This window comes from Anguilla anguilla, chromosome 4, assembly GCF_013347855.1.
Source record: "Anguilla anguilla isolate fAngAng1 chromosome 4, fAngAng1.pri, whole genome shotgun sequence".
In the NCBI taxonomy this organism is placed as follows: domain Eukaryota; kingdom Metazoa; phylum Chordata; class Actinopteri; order Anguilliformes; family Anguillidae; genus Anguilla; species Anguilla anguilla.
In genome coordinates this window covers 52,019,225-52,036,081 of record NC_049204.1, presented here as the reverse complement: position 1 = coordinate 52,036,081, position 16,857 = coordinate 52,019,225, and the positions used below count along the sequence as shown (strand labels likewise).

Sequence of the window (16,857 nt, the reverse complement as noted above, 5' to 3'; positions counted from 1 at the left end):
TCCTCACAGGTTTATTTGTATGACTTAGCAGATAGCGAACAAATCCAATGAAGTTCCAGACTCGTAAACTTAAGCTCAAGGACTGGCATAATCGTTCCCTGTAAAACTGCACAGAAATGACCTAAATAAAGTTTGTTACCAGATTCTAACCCTACCATCTACAAGTTGCAACAGAAATTGATTCATCAGACATTGTCATCCAGTTTGGTGCTCACATGTCATTTTAGCCACATCGTCCTTTTCTGACAGGAACCGAACATGGTGTTGTCTTCTGCTGCAGCCCATCCACAAAGATTGACATGTTGTGTGTTCTGAAATACCCTTCTGCGCACCACTATTGTAACAGTTGTTATTTCAGAAATTGTGGCCTTTCTGTTTGCTTGATCACGTCTGCCCATTCTCCTCTAACCTCTTTAAAAAGGTGTCTTTTGCCCACAGAACTGCTACTCCCTTGATGTTTCTTTGCTTATCACAGCATTCACTGTAAACTCACAAAACTGTAGCGCATTAAAATCTAAGGAGGGCACCTGTTTCTGAGATGCTGGAACCACCAAGTCTGGCACCAACAATCACACCAGGGCCAGTTGCTTACATCAATCACCTTGCCCATTCCATGTTTGGTCGAACAACAACTAAACCTCTTCACCATGTCAGCATGCTTTATGTTGATTATATTGAGCTGCAGGTAGTAATCCTGTTATGTTAATCAATAATAGACAATTTAGCAGTTCACTTTGCCAGCAGAAACCTGGAAGTTGTCTATAATTTATAAACTGTGGCAAACGAGCCTGCCACAGGCAACCAAAGTGGCTTCCCAAGGGGCCCTCCAGCACAGAGACACAGGAAGACGACGTTCAAACCCAATACACATTTATTCGCAAGATGTTACAGCCAAGGAGCAGATGTCAAAAACTGTCATGACAGAGAGGCTCTCCCTTGTGTGGGTGGGGATGGCAGATATAACCTGTGTGCACTGATTACCTCACTACGCACAGGTGCAGCCACCTCTGTTCCCGGGTCCAATTAGCCTGGCCAATTATCTAATTAGCTTAACCAAATATCTAATTAGCCTGGTCTAATTAGCTTGACCCAGGGCAGGTGTGGCTGCTTAAACCAGCCATCCCCACACCACATAAACCTAAAGCAATTTCTACCTGAGTCAGTCCTTGGTCAAGGTAGAATTGAATGATTCATTTATCATAGGGAAACATACTGTATTACTATGCTATACCCCAGTCCATCACACTGTGCATTTTTAGGGCCCAATATGTTGAAGATAATAAATAAATAAATGCAAAAGATTACCAAATTTTTGGGAAACATAAATCAGAGTATAGACTTGGGGTAATTATGCACTGAATGTTTTAAATGCTTTAACGCTAGCGGTTCTTGACTGGGTTTGCCTGGTAGGGTGAAATCTGATTCTGATGGCAAAAGTAGGCTATAAAGGCTGCCCATCTGGCACTCCAGGCCAGAGTTGCCAAGTCTGCTTAAAAAACATGACTTTGCGTTTTTTTGTTCTAAATTCACTTCGAAAAGTCAATCGAAAGTTGCGGGTCGCTGTTTTTTTGGACTTGTTCTAAAAACCCGTACGCTTGTATGAAAATGAAACAAGTAGCCTTGTTTTTTCACATTTATGGTGACTATCATTCAAGGACACTAGCTTATTAATTTAGCTATTAAAGCCCGCCCCCCAAAATTTACCAATCACTCTTCCTCAACGCCCTCACCCCTGCCCCCATGCTGTGCTATCCCTAATCCACCACCCTTAACCACGGTGAATGGTAGAGACCATCTATACATCTTCTACTTTCCCTTTCTTTCACATTCATGAATTTGTTCAGATAAACTTCCGACCTTAAAGTTTACAAAAGCTATGCCCCATCCATGTTCACAAAAATAAACAATATATTCTCTTATTACTGTTCTAAAAAAGCAGCCATGCAAGGCTTACTGTATACAGCCTTCTTGTGAATCACTGAGCCCCTTCTGCTTAACTAGTAGAGCCATCTGCTGGAGATATTTATGATATACTCTCACTAAAATAGGCACCATTGTCTTTGGAATTGAAAGTACTGATAACATTTTGGATGGATTATCAATACATAATTGACTCTAAATTGAGAGTGACCATATAGAAACTCTGAGATATACTGAATATTAAAGATTCAATATAATATTATATAGATAAAGACAACAAACCGTTTTCTTTCTGTTATACAAAATTGAATTCCAAAACTGTCCTTACAGCTGGACGAAAAGATTGACCCCCAAATCATCACCTTTGCAGAAGTGTTTTTTTTCCCCTCCCTGTCAATACTGAGGAGAGTGACCTTCAGAATTGTGCCTGCATTTGTCTGCAATTAAGCTGATTGTATGACATTGGAAAGTAAGAGCTAAGCGATGCTAGGAGGGCGTTATTAGGTGAAGCCGTTAAGATGCTAATTCCTCACAAACAACCGTGAACAACTGTCAGTTTTATGGGGGTCGTGTTCGGCTGTACACCGGCAGCTGTCTGATGAAGGTTACAGTGGTGGGTGCAGGGTGCATTTAACCACTTCCAGAAGTAGTCTTCACATCAGCAGCAGAAAGCCCAGGGGGGGCTCTGTGATAAACAGTGCGGTTGTGAGGGTAATGCGGTCAAGGAACAGTGCCAGTAAACCGTAGTGTTATATGTAGTGAGGCAGCATATGGAGTGCTTAACCTTCAGGCATGCCTGTGTCCGCCCGCAATCTAGTTACGGCTTCAGTCATGTCGCATGACAGAAGCTCTTCCATCGTCTGCTGTCCCCTCCACCCCCCCAATCATGAAACAAGCGCTTTCCCAAGGTGAGACCAACCTCAGAAAACAAAGGAGAGGTGAGCAAAATCCTATTACAAAGGCACCATCTTGTGATTCGCACCATCGGCAATGCTGTCCACCCTTTTGGGCGATCAAATAAAATGAAATCTCCCACAACTTGTTATCACAATGTGAAGAAAGTATGATTGGATAATTGAAATCAAATTTAACAAACAAGTCTCAAAACCTTTTCACACATTGTTCTACTAGAAGTCTAAATATATGAGAATAAGACAACAATGTGCATATAGCCTAGATCGGTTAAATTTAAAATATCTTGACATTCATTTATCATAAACTTCAGAACCAATGCAGACTTTGAGGATCAATAAAGCGCAATAATTCAGCTTGAGCTGGTCACAGAAAAGTGCAAGCATGAAATATCTTAATCATTTTTTAACTTTCCCTTTGCTTCCCCCATCACTTGTCTTTGCTTTCTTGACCGATTACAATAATATCTACCAGCGAGGCGAGCACCAGCTTTAAAATATAAAAATGCATGAAATATGCATTTAAAAAACTGGCACCAGAGCTAGGAAATGTACATGTAGTCCGCATGGCAAATATTAATGTCTGCAGGCCCATGCCTGTCGACTGGTAATCCACCATTCAGTTTGAGCACACAACACTATGGTGGCTAATGGCTTCATGTGATTCGCAGGAAGGTCCTGAAAACACAATATGCCAAGCATAAATCAATACATGCACCGACGTGACGGTGGTATTATATTCAAACGGCATGTAATTAAATGCCCTCCCACCTTCAAGAGATAAAAGGAGAGCACAATAAGCACGGTTTTGCTGAAAAGCCGGAACTCGGGTGATGAGTGATGACTCGGCTTTTGATAATATAAACCCAGTGGTGATTCATCATTCTGTATTGTAAAGATTCAAATCATAAGCACTACATTACCAGGAGCCACCATACGGGCATAAAATGCAAAAGTACTTACACAGCAAAACAAAGGCTCTATTTCACCACTGCATGCCCATGTGAGAATGAACCTCTTTGAGACAAGCTACAGCAACTCGGTGCATTATTTTCCCCATTTAAAATCTGAAGGTTTATCATAAGGACAGAACACTGTTAATGCACTCATATTTGGTGTATTCCAGAGGGAGGAAGGGTGACTGAAAACTAAGGTACTCTCTCTTTCCATCTCTCCAGCTCTCTCTCACTTATTTTCCTGTGAATTGCCTAGAGTGCAGTAATGCGGCAAAGTGGTATACCATTTTATTTATTTTCCTGTCAATCGCAATCCATTTATTCAATAATCCAGTGGCATTACTGAGAAACTGAGTAACGTACCCAAAACATGCAAAGAGCCAAGGTCCATAACGTCTAATTTCAAAATGATTATGTACAATGTAATATAGAGACTGGCTTGAATTTCAGAGTAGTAGTTGATATGAGTGGATAGCCAGAGAGGATGAGAATAGGACAACGGTTAAATCAATAAAGATGTGCTACATGAAGGGAGGAACTGGCTTTTTCCCAAGATCACTCCCCCATGTGCATTCTAAAACTCCACTTTAGCATTTGATATTAAGGTATAAATGGCTTTGAGAGAAATTTTTTAGAGTTTATGGCTTCACAAGGGCATACTTTAAACCTGTACCCAAAGAATATCAAACATTTAACAATGTCAATGCCAAAAAAGAATTCATTTAAAATGGAGCATAAGAATGGAGTTGGTAAATAGACTGTGAAGTGTATAACAACTATGAAAACTCAAAATATTTTTGCCATGTAAATGAAATGGCTAAAACACAATATTTTTAAAAAGTGTCAAAAAAAAAAAAAAAAAACATCAAATCAATGAATACTCACAATCTAGAATATGTCCAAAATGGCATGCTCATTATGAATAAACTATACAAATACTTATAAAACAGTGAACAGCAATTACATTTCAACTGCCAGCTTACCATCAAGGAGGAAAAAGATTCTGAAATATGACATCAGAATGACCATAAATGTACAACCCCTCAGTTAGGTCATATTGAGCGATTCTAAGCCCAAGTCTCAAAACAAATTTTTTTTTTCTTCTCCAAAACACAGTTTCAGTACTGTCTTCCAAAGTGCTTGTTTACTTTAGCCGTCGCTATGTAAATCACAAGGTTGGTGAGAAAGAATTGCTCTTGCTCTGCTAACCAAACTAGCTCTATTCTGATCTTCCCCTCAGAGTCCTGGTGCTTCATAAAGAAGCGCTCCCCTTCGTAGTCATATGACGAAGATTCCTGTTTGGACAACATCATGGTTACTGGTGTGCTGACACACCAGAAGGGGTTCTGCGCTTCATCCAGAACAGTCAGGGTCATCATGCAGCAGTTCTATAGAAAAATTATTTCAAAAGAAAGTCAAATACTAAATATAACGTGACAGCATTACTGTTTGACATGAATGCACATTATGCACTTAAACAATGGTATGCAAATACATGTAATTGATTTAAAAAATAAAATAAATAAATGCTGGCCAAAAAAGTATTGAGGATGACTTGATGCTTAATTCAGGAGTGTTTTTTAAGGCCCGATAAATGAGGGATTACGCCTTTTTAAACAATCCTTTCAAGTTTACCCATTGTCACTAAACATTATGACACATGGTATGTACATAATAGGAACGGAATGCATTACGGTGAGACACTTATCAAAACTGCAGTAGTTGACTACAGTCTACTTTGAGGGTTACCTGGACAATCCCATCCAGACCCACAGTCTTCCAGGGCAGGTTGATTTTCCCAGAAAGAGGGGTGTGCTGTGACAGGGCATTTCTGTTGATGGCCCTCAGCTGTATGAACCCATCCCGAATGTGATCTAGAGGATCCAAAATGTTGGAACAGCTACGTTAACAGTGAAAGGCATACATTAAATTTACATTCCAGAATTTAGCAGTCACTCCCCACCTGGAGGGATTTATTGTTTATTACATACAATGTGTTCATGTATACAGAGTAATAATATACTGAAACAATTCAGGTAAAGGACCTTGATCAAGGCTACCAGTGCAACCTCCCAGATGGGAATCAAATCCACAACCCTTGAGCCGTAAGTCCAGTTTCCTAACCATTACACTATCCTACAGCCTAAACACTCATAGTGCACATTACACACAAGCAGCGAGGCACTTGTTCTAAGATAATGGTAAGTAAATGATGAAGTACTGTGGCCAACTGTAATGTTATCCCTGTACCACATCTGGAGTACTGTAAGACACTGCACTGCAATATCCTGCACTAGTAAATTTGATATGTGGATGCATGTGCAGACAATTTTACTCCTGAAGATCTCAGCAGTTAAGCTAAAAGCAACATGCACGCACGCACACATGCACACACACACACACACCAACCATTTTTAGTAGCTCTAGCACCATCTACTGTTACACTGGCTTTGCATCTGTTCTGCTTTGGCACAATACAGATTCAGGGGGGAAAAGGCTATTTTCAAATTTCACTGACTGCTTTCATTTATTTTGTAATGTACATAATTATGTCATCGATCATTATCATTTGCAATGATTCATGATTATATTTGTATTGTTATGCAGCTGTCTGACATTTGAAAACCCGCCACTCCAGGAGGCAAAACGTTAACAACAAAGTCTAAATTGTTATTCCAGGTAAACCCCCTGCAGCCATTACTTGTACAGGTCTTCTCCCTAATGAGCGTGAGAACTAAATCACAGTCCTTTCATATTAATGAGCCCAGCTCCGCGGGTACTGCTCTGCTCCATTGGTGAAGGACATCACAGAATATCAGCTTTGAAATAGACCTTGCTCCAACACCTCTTGAGAACATGTAAAATAATACTGATTGCTGAATGATTGTGAAATCTAAGCTGTCTGAACGTATCCACACTAAAAAAAAAAATATATCTTTGAACAGTGGTTGCATGCAATATTATTAAGCAGGCTGTGACAAATTAAGTTGATAGACCAGGTTTATTGTGTCACCAATATGATTGCCCTGTGTCATATAAAATGCATTGCCAAAGTTTACGGTCACGTAAAAATAGAAGCCAAATTGTAGGCTATAGAAACCTGTATTGGCATAAAAGTAAAATTATTAGACCAGTATATTATCTGGACAAAATCCCAGCTTTGGATTTACACTATCCATTTGATATTGAAAGAAAAATTCACATCCTAAAATGGACCAGATTTATCATGTCACCACCATGACTGCTCTGCCCCATATAAAATACATTGGCAAAGTTATCGTGTTACTTTCACGTAGTATTGGTCATTTACATGACTATACCCCAATTTTGAGAATTCTGAGTGCACAATTGTGTCTATATCATGAACGGGCATGCTGAAGGTGACAAAGTTCTAAACATCAGCAGGCTGGCCACATGTCAATCAAGTGCACCTGCCTGTCAGGCAGAAGTCGTAGCCAAGGGAAGAGGCATGAAAATGGGAAGAATTCAAATTTTAACTGGTGCATTTTTAAAAAATGACACGCAATCTACCAGCATGACCTACGTTCGACGTATTGGGAACCCCTGTCCTACATAACAGCATTCCATGAAAAATAAATCAACTGACTAATGCCTTATTCCAGACCTACTCAAGTTGTTTACCTGTCTTGCAGAAGAGCTGAGAGAAATGCCCAGACATGATGTGCTTCACAGTGTTATGGAGTAAGATGTGCATTGTGTATCCATGGAGACCATATTCTGGGTCCACATCATCAAAGGGAGGTCTGTCCTCTGGCACTGTGTAGGGGCTTGCAAAAAGGAGAGGAAGAAAGAAAAAATCTGCATAAATTCAGACTGCCACGCATACACTGTACAGACAGAGGCACTTAATTCAAAGAAATGAGGCAAGCATCATCTGCTACTGCACAGAATATTAACATACTGTATAATGTTAAAGTAACTGTGGATGGTAAATTAAACTAAATAACAATTTATGCAAACTTTAAAACATCTGCTCATTGACTATATTGATTGACCTAAATGCTTATTCAATAGCCTCAGATAAACAGTTTGAGATATAGTCCATCGGGGAAGGATGTGTTGTGTGAAGGATGTGGAAGTTTTTAAAAAAAATTTTTATAGAAAATCAATGCATCATGAATAAAATTAAAATTATAAGAAAATATGGACTGTGTTGAGTTTTCATTGCTGTAAGTCAAAACCCCCATTAATGACACCTGGGGCCCAATCAAATCAAGGTCTTCATGACTGGTCATATGACCCTGTTAGTCTGTTAGACATATGATCAAATGACACAATATGTTGTTCCCAGGTATTAACATAAAATAATACCTGGGGACAACATAGCAAGTTGTTTAAATAAGCCTGGAGGTCACACACTGACCACATCTGAAATGTCACTTTCTCCGTAACTTTTCATATAATAAATGAGAGGTAACATTTATTTATTTTAAAAAAAATCTACTTTGCATGACGTCATAGTGTCAGATGATCCCTGTTGATCACATGGTTTTGCAAAACTGGAGAGGAAAGACAGGAATAGGGGGGCTCTATAGCAGCTAAATCTTTTAGATCGCTGAGTGAAAAATACAGAATCATGCATTGCCAGAAGATGGAGTTGTCACACCATATCATGTCTTTTGGCCTTAAAGTGAGCTATGCCTATACTTTTTATCCTCTGTCATGAACTTATTTCTTTCAACTTTAGAAGCAACCTGTTTATTTTGTTAAGTCAAACTAGCCTAATTGAATACATAAAATACAATCAAATGATCTAGGGTAATCTCCACAATATATATAAACTACTAACAGCATCAGGTCAGCAGGTTGTGTAGGTTTACACAGTATTTAATTCCAGTACACACTGGGAAGGGTTTGGTGTAAAGTCAACAGAGTGGCTGTGGAATACACCTTTGAACTTAATCAGTAATTATTACATCATAGTCCATTCAACATTGCAGTTAAATAATGCAGTTTTTATAGTGATTTTCTTGCTGCGAGGAAGGCATTGGGTTAGATACCTTCAAATATTTACATACCTACAAACCTTTTGACCAACAAATGACCATTTCTCCTCCTAAGTTAGGGGACATATGGCCCAGACAGTTTTCAGTTTGCACTTCAAAGCAATGACCTTACCATCATGCCTAAAACTCTCACCATATGGAAGACCCAAGCAGGCTTCTTTCCACTAACTTGTGGAAGTGGAAATTCATCATGACGAAAGCAACTGAGCAATTTCCCTGAAAATACAACAAAAGAACACAACACAAAATCAGTATTTTCACGGTATCTTCACCTCATTTTATGCATCACTCACAACAACTTGTCGTTCCAGTAGCCCAGCTGAGTATGCAAGATTGCAGACACTAACACAAGCAGTAGCTTTAACCTTGCTGTCTCTGAGAATAACCGTGCGGCTTGGCATTCAGATCACGCGAATGGACCAGCGATCAGGGTCTGCAAATCAAATAATCCCTCTCTTCTTAATGAAACCATACCCTCCACAGTCCGATAATAAGTCCAGGGGCCAAGTGGTACAAATTCACAAGCTTGTCTGAGCCGATGACTCTGCCCCTCTCTCGGATATCATGCAGATCATGCTTCGCAATCAGAGATCGCCACCCAGGCCTGTGGAGGCGAATGAAGAGACATTACCGACCGAGGAACAAAAATCAAGTCAATGAATCAAATAAATGAATATGAACAGACGCATCAACCGTACCTGTTGACTGCAGGGCAATCGAATGCTACCCGCTTCACTCCGTATAGCTGCAGCATGGAGAGCTGGTGAAAAGGAGGCCAACTGCCGTTGCTCCAACACACGGTTACGGATGAATCGGAAAAATAGGCATGGGTTTGCTGAACTGTGCACTCCCGCCCTCTTTTTTCAGTTACCGTGATCTCCCATGTAACATGCAGATCCCTGAAAGAAAGGCCAAATGTGATGTTTCTGCACTACGCCGATCTGTCCTTTTTAAAGTGCATAAATACAAACTAGGCCATAGTATTACTACACTCTCATTTCACATTTAGTTATTTGTATGTTATGTATCTGCGTGGCATAAAGTGCACAATGTTTGTTTAGTTTCGCATTGGTTAAATCTGTTTTATGCCCTATAAATAGCCTCCATTATGCACTCACAGATATCAGCATTGCATTAGGCCAGTCAGGTTTTGCCACACCAAACTCAACAAACCATTGCTTTATGGACCTCGCTTTGTGTGCGGGGGCACTGTCATGCTGAAACAGGAAATGGAAACTGCTCGGCAATAGAAACCCATTTCAGGAAGCTCCCGGCTAACAGTTCTTGTGTCGACATTGCTTCCAGAGGCAGTCTGGAACTTGGCATTGAGTAACCAAGGACAGACAATTTTTATGAGCTACATGCTTCACTACTGGGCTGTCCCATTCTGAGGTAGTGCATTTTAACAAGCAAAACATTAATTAAAAGCAAGCAATTAAAAATGTTGTGACATTATTTATTAATGTTTCTTTACAATTTGCTCATTTTTTTTCCACACAAAGTTTTCTTTAGGTTCACATCTTTCTACATGCAGTCTGAAATGTTAAATCTCTAGCGGCCGCTCATACAAAACAATAATCCACTTGATTGTTCAGAAACTGAACTCAAGTTAGTATCCATGATGCTAATAGTTACACAGAATGAAATATTATCTAGAGCACTTTACCACCTACACTCTGGAAACACTTGTTCAGATAAATTATGTACTTTGGCACATCAGAACACTGGTATTGTTGTACTCAAAACAGTGAGGAAGTATGGTGATGAAAAAAAATGTTTTGTAAAATGCATGGGTCATAAAATCATGCAGCTTCAAGCACTCTCCAGCAAAATCAAAGCACCTTCACAACTTTTCAATTCAACCAAGGTCTTCATGGACCAGAGGATCCCAAAGGTCTCCGTCACAGAGAACATTGGGTAGGCTACATCCTGCAAATTTTTGCTTCAACAACACAAAATATGCTCTCCTGCCCCTTAATCCCCCAACAAATCCCTGCATCCAGTCCAGTCGCTTGGACTATCTTTTCTGGGCTACTCTAGTGCCCTGCTGCCAGCCTCCATGCCACCAATCTGTTTCAACTGGCTTAACATGGATGATCAAGGGGTAGTCAATCAGAATCTGCGTTTCGTTTGTGTGCATGTCTTCTTTCAATAAAAAAAACACAGTTTTGGTAAATTCATTTTGATGACTGCTCAAATCCAAGGGCCATGTTTGCAAAAAAATGTGAGTAATACAATATACGAGGTGTTGATTCATTACTGGTTTATATACAGTTCAAAGTTATGCAACATTTTGTTAATTGTAAGGCACTACATCTGCTCTATGAGAAGGTCCTGTTTTCTTTGATGTTCATTAGAACCTTTACGAGGTGTACTTTTGTAATGCAAAAGCCAGTACAGATCCAAAACATAGTTGGTTTCTGGTATTGTGCATGGCACACATCTATAAGAAGGCAGCTGTGGAAGTCAATGGAGAAATGTGACTTTAACTTGTATCAACAATAGTGAGTTTTAGTTATTTTATTTAAAAGCAGGTAGCTTTTTATGAAAATATCTGTCACCAGTAGCTGACTGTCTCACTAAACGCTGCCGTAAAGCATTTTCCTTGAAATGTGGCAGATGGAGGTTTACAAAATTCCCACGATAGCACCTGTAGTGCTGAACTCTAGAACCTTCCCTGGTATCAATTACGGAGCCAAATAATGAAGAGAGGGACAGAGAGTCAAGAATCCCAAAGAGATTTATCCCAATTGGCGTTGCCTTGGAATCATGTCAAATGATTATTAATAAGGCAAACCTCATCCTGGTGTGTCAGTAACAGCACATCTTTTGGGATTTGTCTAGGCCACATGAAGGGCCAAGCAATTTATTTTAACAATTCACGAGGCCTCGAAGAGGGGCACAAGTATTTTCTTTCCCCTTGTACAACAGATGTTATGTTACCTCAAAATTGGAGCACAACACCACTTCTAATCGGAGGAAAATGATACATTGTGAAATGCCAGCAAATCAAGTAACATGTTTCCAATTTTATTTTATTGTCACAATTTATGTTGCAAATATACTGGAGCAAGTCTATACGTTTAAGGCTATCTAACACGTATTATATAGGGCCAGAAAGCACAAAAGGCAAAAAAAAAAAAAAAATGAAGGGGTAAGTGATTAGCATGGTGTGACCTGTGCAGGTGTCACTATACACTATAATGTGTAAATATACCAGGGAATGTTGGACTTATCAATACAGTAAAAAGGAAATGATTGGCATTTCTTCACAGAATATGCACTTTATTTATAAAAAATAATTTATTGTAATGTGAAATTAATCGGTTCTTGCTATTTTTAACTTCAAAGAAACTTTGGAAAATACAAAAATGAACAAAGAAAGACAGGACCTGCTTTTTTGTCTCAACATTAGCAAAAATGAATAAATAAAAATGAATAAATATATGGAGCCAAATATATATATATATATATATATATATATATATATATATATATATTTTTTTTTTTTTTTTTTTTTTGGCTTTGTACTTGATGTGGTTAAAGTGCATATTCTCTGATCTTATTGAAGGGTATTTTTAATACATTTTCATTTCACCACGTAGATATTGCAGCATTTTTCCAATTAATTTACTCAACATTCATTCACACACTCATACCTATTGGCAATTTAGAGTCTTCAACTAGCCTGCCTGCATGTCTTTGCACTGTGGGTACATGCTGAGGCGACAGTGCTACCCACTGCATCACTGTGTCGCCTAAGTACTAAACATGACCGCTTTCATTAACATAACATGTCCCCAACATTTTGGGCTCCCCCTCTAGGGTTCCACCCTAGATTTCTTCCCATCAGGGAGTTTTTTCTAGCCTCCATTTGAGGGTTTTCCCCACACTGGAAGTTTTTTTGTTTGTTCACCCCATGTGCTTGCTATTTGGAGGACTCAGGCCGGATTTTTGCTCGGTTCTTTCTCGGTTTTCGCTCCTGCTCTGTTTTTCCTTTTTTGCCACTTTGTAAAGTTCCTTTGTCAGGATTTCTGTAAAAGGCGCTATACAAATAAAACTGATTTGATCTGATTTGAAATCAATCCAGTCTGCCTATTTCATTCAAGTCAGAATATGTACTGGGACAAATGACTGTCAGCCATTTCAAATTCCACAGGTTTACCATGTTACTCTATTTATAAATTGAAAGCTGTGAGAGTCAGGATGAAAGAAAAGAAGAAGAAAAAAAATCAATTGGACCTACTGTGGAATGTTTCTGTATTCCAAAGTCAACAGTACAGAATGTCCTTAAGAAGAAACAAACTACTGGAGGAATCACCACAGACCACTCATGAAGGACATCAGAAAGTGATAAGAGGATGGTAAAAGAATAGCATTGGCTGACCTCAAAACTTGCTCCGTTAAGCGTGGCAGGCCAGTGTAGGGGTTTATGGCTTTTAATTGTCTCTTCCATTTACTTTCGTTGTACCCAACCATCTTCCGAAAGTAGAGTCTCTTCCAGTACCCTTCCGGCTTTTCCTGAATGGACACTGCATTCATTCCCTCTGCCACTTCATCGGTTTGCTTTGGCTTCCACTTTTTCATCTTTCCAGACTCATTTGTGAACATCCTGTACCACATCGCACTGAAAGACACCCAGAGAAAATGGCATGCACTTCCTTTCAAAGGTTGCTGTTGACATCATCCATCGCCACAACCACCAATCTCCCATACTGAATCGGCGATAAGCCGTAAGTAATATTGCAGAAGAGTTTCCCCTAGATTGAGTCATCTAGGGTGCACTGCCACAGTATGAGCACGACCGCCACAAAATAAAGTCAGTCAATAATGGGATTTTATTTAGTAGAGGGATGTTTGGAGACGTACGGTCATCACAGATAAACGACCGCAGAAATCTGCGACATCGACCAGGCAAGGTAACTTCATCTTTGTCTCCAATAATAAAAAAAAGATTATCTCCCCCCTCAGCAGTCTGCGATTGCAATCGCCTGCTCTCTGTTCACAATCACAATCTCTCTTACACAACCCCCCCGGTCTATGACCATAATTTAAATCACAGTGTAAAGGCTACCGTTACCCGAGTTGCCTACAAGCTATAGGCTATGCGTCATACCGCCACAGATGACCTCCAAACTTAGGGGAAACACTGTAGACCATAACTTCCACCTCTGAATAGTGTTGAGCCGTTATTTATTCTTAAATACACACTTATTGTCTACTAAAAGATGCTTTTCCCTCTTACGGTCACATTAGGTGAGAAACTGCGATGCATGCCATGAAGAATAGGATAAATAACCCTGAGTCACATTAGTCAGATAAAATAGTTTTACTTTACTTTTGCTTTGTATTGTGTTTTTTGAAAAATGATTCCTTTACAAAGGGGTTACATTTTCAATTTTCAATAACACAATTAAAACGCCATGGCTGCAGGCAGAAAAAGTGTAGGCTACATGGTTATATAGGCCTGTACAAGATCAAAACAAGCCCCTTACTTGTTGTTGGCCAGTTCATGAAACTGCTTGTTGACAAAGCCAATGCAAAAAAGGGAAGCAGCATCCAAATAGGAGAGAATCTTCAGGACTATCTCTGGTGGCATTCTAAAGAAAAGCAAAAATGATAAGATAATAAGGCTTCAGGGACTTTCTCGTGTTAGCAATTTCACAAGTTACTGTTTAACATGTTCCATGACGTATAAATATGTGGCTACCTCAAAATAATAACATGAATTACTACAAACAGTGACAAAGTAAAAAAATAAATAAAATACATGCATTAATCCGAATTATGAACCTAAATAAATTAGACTAATTTGCAGCTATCAAACTAAAATAAATCATTTCAAAGCCTTCAACTGGGAAAAAACACAAAAAACATGTATCTTTTTCCATTAATAATAACTGAATTCTGGAATGGTTTCACAGTCCCACTGTTCCACACCCAATCTTTGGGAAGACATTCTAAAATAGAGTTAAAGAATAGCGTTAAGAGATAGCAAAAGTTAAGTAATAGGATACCCTACAGTACATGTAACGGCGATAACAATTTTTAAAACTTGCCTCTCAAAGTAATTTTGAGAACGATTAACTGGATTTCTTAACCTTACAGTTGCTCCCTTTGATTCTGGCTTTGGATTGTGTTTTCGGGACGTCCCATGTCTGAAGTAGAGGACAACAGTATCTGAGTATTCAAGGTTAGCCAACTTAATTTTCTAGCCGGAAAAGGATCATTTCAATAGACAGTGACAGAAGAAAAATGTAAAACTGTAAGTTTGCTAGCTATGTAACTCCACATAAAAAACTTAAAGTTAACTTACGAATGCAATGCTGTTTATGTAGGCAAGAAAGCTGGCTTCATTTATCAAGTTATCATTTTAAAAATTAGGAAAGTGAGGTCAGCATTAACGTTACCTCTTTTTCTTCGTTGTGTCGGATTGCATTTCCTTCTTCTCGTTTGTACTGCTGGGCGTATTTGGTGGGATTCTTATGTTCGCTTGTTGAACCTTTTCCAATCCCATTCTGAAACTGGCCAAGGCTCGTCCGCGTCCTGTAGCCATGGTAACAACACGTGCTGGAGATATTAAGTTCGAAAACAGTCTTCCCAAACGTGATGCATCGCTTAAGAAGTGGGTATTTTACTAAAATAATTGGCTATTGTTTTTCACACCTTCGGTTTTAGATATAAACTGAACGTTGTAAGTATTTACAAAGAATTGTCGCTATGCTGTAAGCGAGGCACAAAGCATTTTTTCGCAAAATATTCACCTTGTTTCTAAATTATTCTCGTAAACCGTGTACACTCATTCACCTTTTTCCCATTTGGCATGCTAACGTTAGTTGTCTCGCTAACTAAACAAATCGAAGAAACCAGCCTACCCAAGTTAACAACCGCATTTAGCTGTTTATGTACCCAATGAATATACTGCCACCCTCAGGTGTGGCATACTTACAACTGTGCTTTTTGATTCATTCCACATCGTCGACAGTCCTGTAGCCTAAATGTAGGCTCCAGAGGTAGGCAGCCATATAGCAAACTAAAAAATGCAAAGACCAGAGTAAGGTAGTCTCACTAGTTTTCAAAATGAAGGATATGTCCTTTGTCTGCTTGACAAAGCTTGCTATTTTGCCCAGCAGGCTTTTGCATAAATTGAGGCCATCATGGCTGTAGGATAGGCCTATAATACAAGTGAAGATGGATGTACACCCATAAACTCCGCGAGTTTTAAACTGAGAAACTATCCTGATATGCATGAGCAGTGTGCCTTCTCTAAATGTTCACATTTTCTTTACTCTGATAAAACAGCCTCTGTGAAATTATGCATTCAGCTCAGAATGTGTTTTATATTATTTTTGCACGTGACTTGGCATTACTTAAAATACTTTAAAGTACCACAGCATTATTGCCTCTGTTAACTGTTGTATTAATGCATGCCTTTGGGTGCAGGGTTGTAAGAGGGTGTTTGGAGATGTTGTGTGTTAGATTAGGCAATGGGTTTGATTATGTCTCCACTTGTTATCAGCCGATCAGTACAAACTAGCGGGAGACACTGGTGCTTCCTGAATAACAGGGAGTCTCATTGCATGTGAAGATAAAGCAGATTCGCCATGTTCAGTTTTACCAGGGAGCCAGGTATCACAAAAAGTGAAAGAGTAAATAAATAAAATGAAACAGAAAACAATGGAAGCTGGTGAAAACTGGATAGATATATGCAGTTATTAGATTGCCTCTCTAGTTCTTGCACTCTGATACAGTGCCTTATTGATCATTAATGTGATTATTATTATAAGGCGAACGGTCCCGCAAATGTTTTATTTGACTTGACATTCATTCTTATTTAAATCTGATGTAGACCTATTTTTGTCCTCTGTGGTATACTTGCGATGTGGTGAGGGCCAGGCTTTGCAACGGACAATATAGAAGGTGTATACCCATAACTAGGATTTCAAAGAAATCAGCAACCCAGAATGAACAGACTGTATCCACGGCAAAATAACAATGTAACAACTCTGTCAGCAAAGAGTTAAAGATCACCGGTGGTTAATT

At 39.1% G+C, this 16,857-nt stretch overlaps 1 protein-coding gene across 5 annotated transcripts; it reads right to left on the bottom strand.

Annotated features, from left to right (window-relative positions):
• Positions 1-4,062: 4,062 nt before the first annotated feature.
• On the bottom strand, positions 4,063-15,739 carry fbxo15 (F-box protein 15). Of its 5 annotated transcripts, none has more exons than XM_035411968.1 (11): positions 15,579-15,739; positions 15,225-15,360; positions 14,874-14,972; positions 14,310-14,414; positions 13,202-13,441; positions 9,513-9,713; positions 9,289-9,418; positions 8,948-9,030; positions 7,430-7,575; positions 5,537-5,661; positions 4,063-5,175 (listed from the first exon to the last, which is right to left on the bottom strand). In XM_035411968.1, exons 2-11 carry the CDS (start codon positions 15,329-15,331, stop codon positions 4,906-4,908), a joined length of 1,506 nt encoding a protein of 501 aa, XP_035267859.1. In that variant the 5' UTR covers positions 15,332-15,360; positions 15,579-15,739; the 3' UTR covers positions 4,063-4,905. The 5 variants fall into 5 exon arrangements, with proteins under 5 accessions (XP_035267859.1, XP_035267860.1, XP_035267858.1 ...); XM_035411969.1 differs by having other exon boundaries at positions 15,690-15,720; XM_035411967.1 differs by having other exon boundaries at positions 15,225-15,384; positions 15,579-15,672.
• Between the last annotated feature and the right edge of the window lie 1,118 nt (positions 15,740-16,857).

Bases quoted from the DNA above. Each gene is read 5' to 3' on its own strand.
- fbxo15 (XM_035411967.1), bottom strand. From the start codon at position 15,370: ATGGCTACAGGACGCGGACGAGCCTTGGCCAGTTTCAGAATGGGATTG. The intron at 7,576-8,947 runs GTGAGAGTTTTA...CCTTTTTGCAAG, and splicing joins CTGCTTGGGTCTTCCATATG to CCCCTACACAGTGCCAGAGG. The intron at 5,176-5,536 runs GTAACCCTCAAA...ATTTTTCTATAG, and splicing joins GTCTGGATGGGATTGTCCAG to AACTGCTGCATGATGACCCT.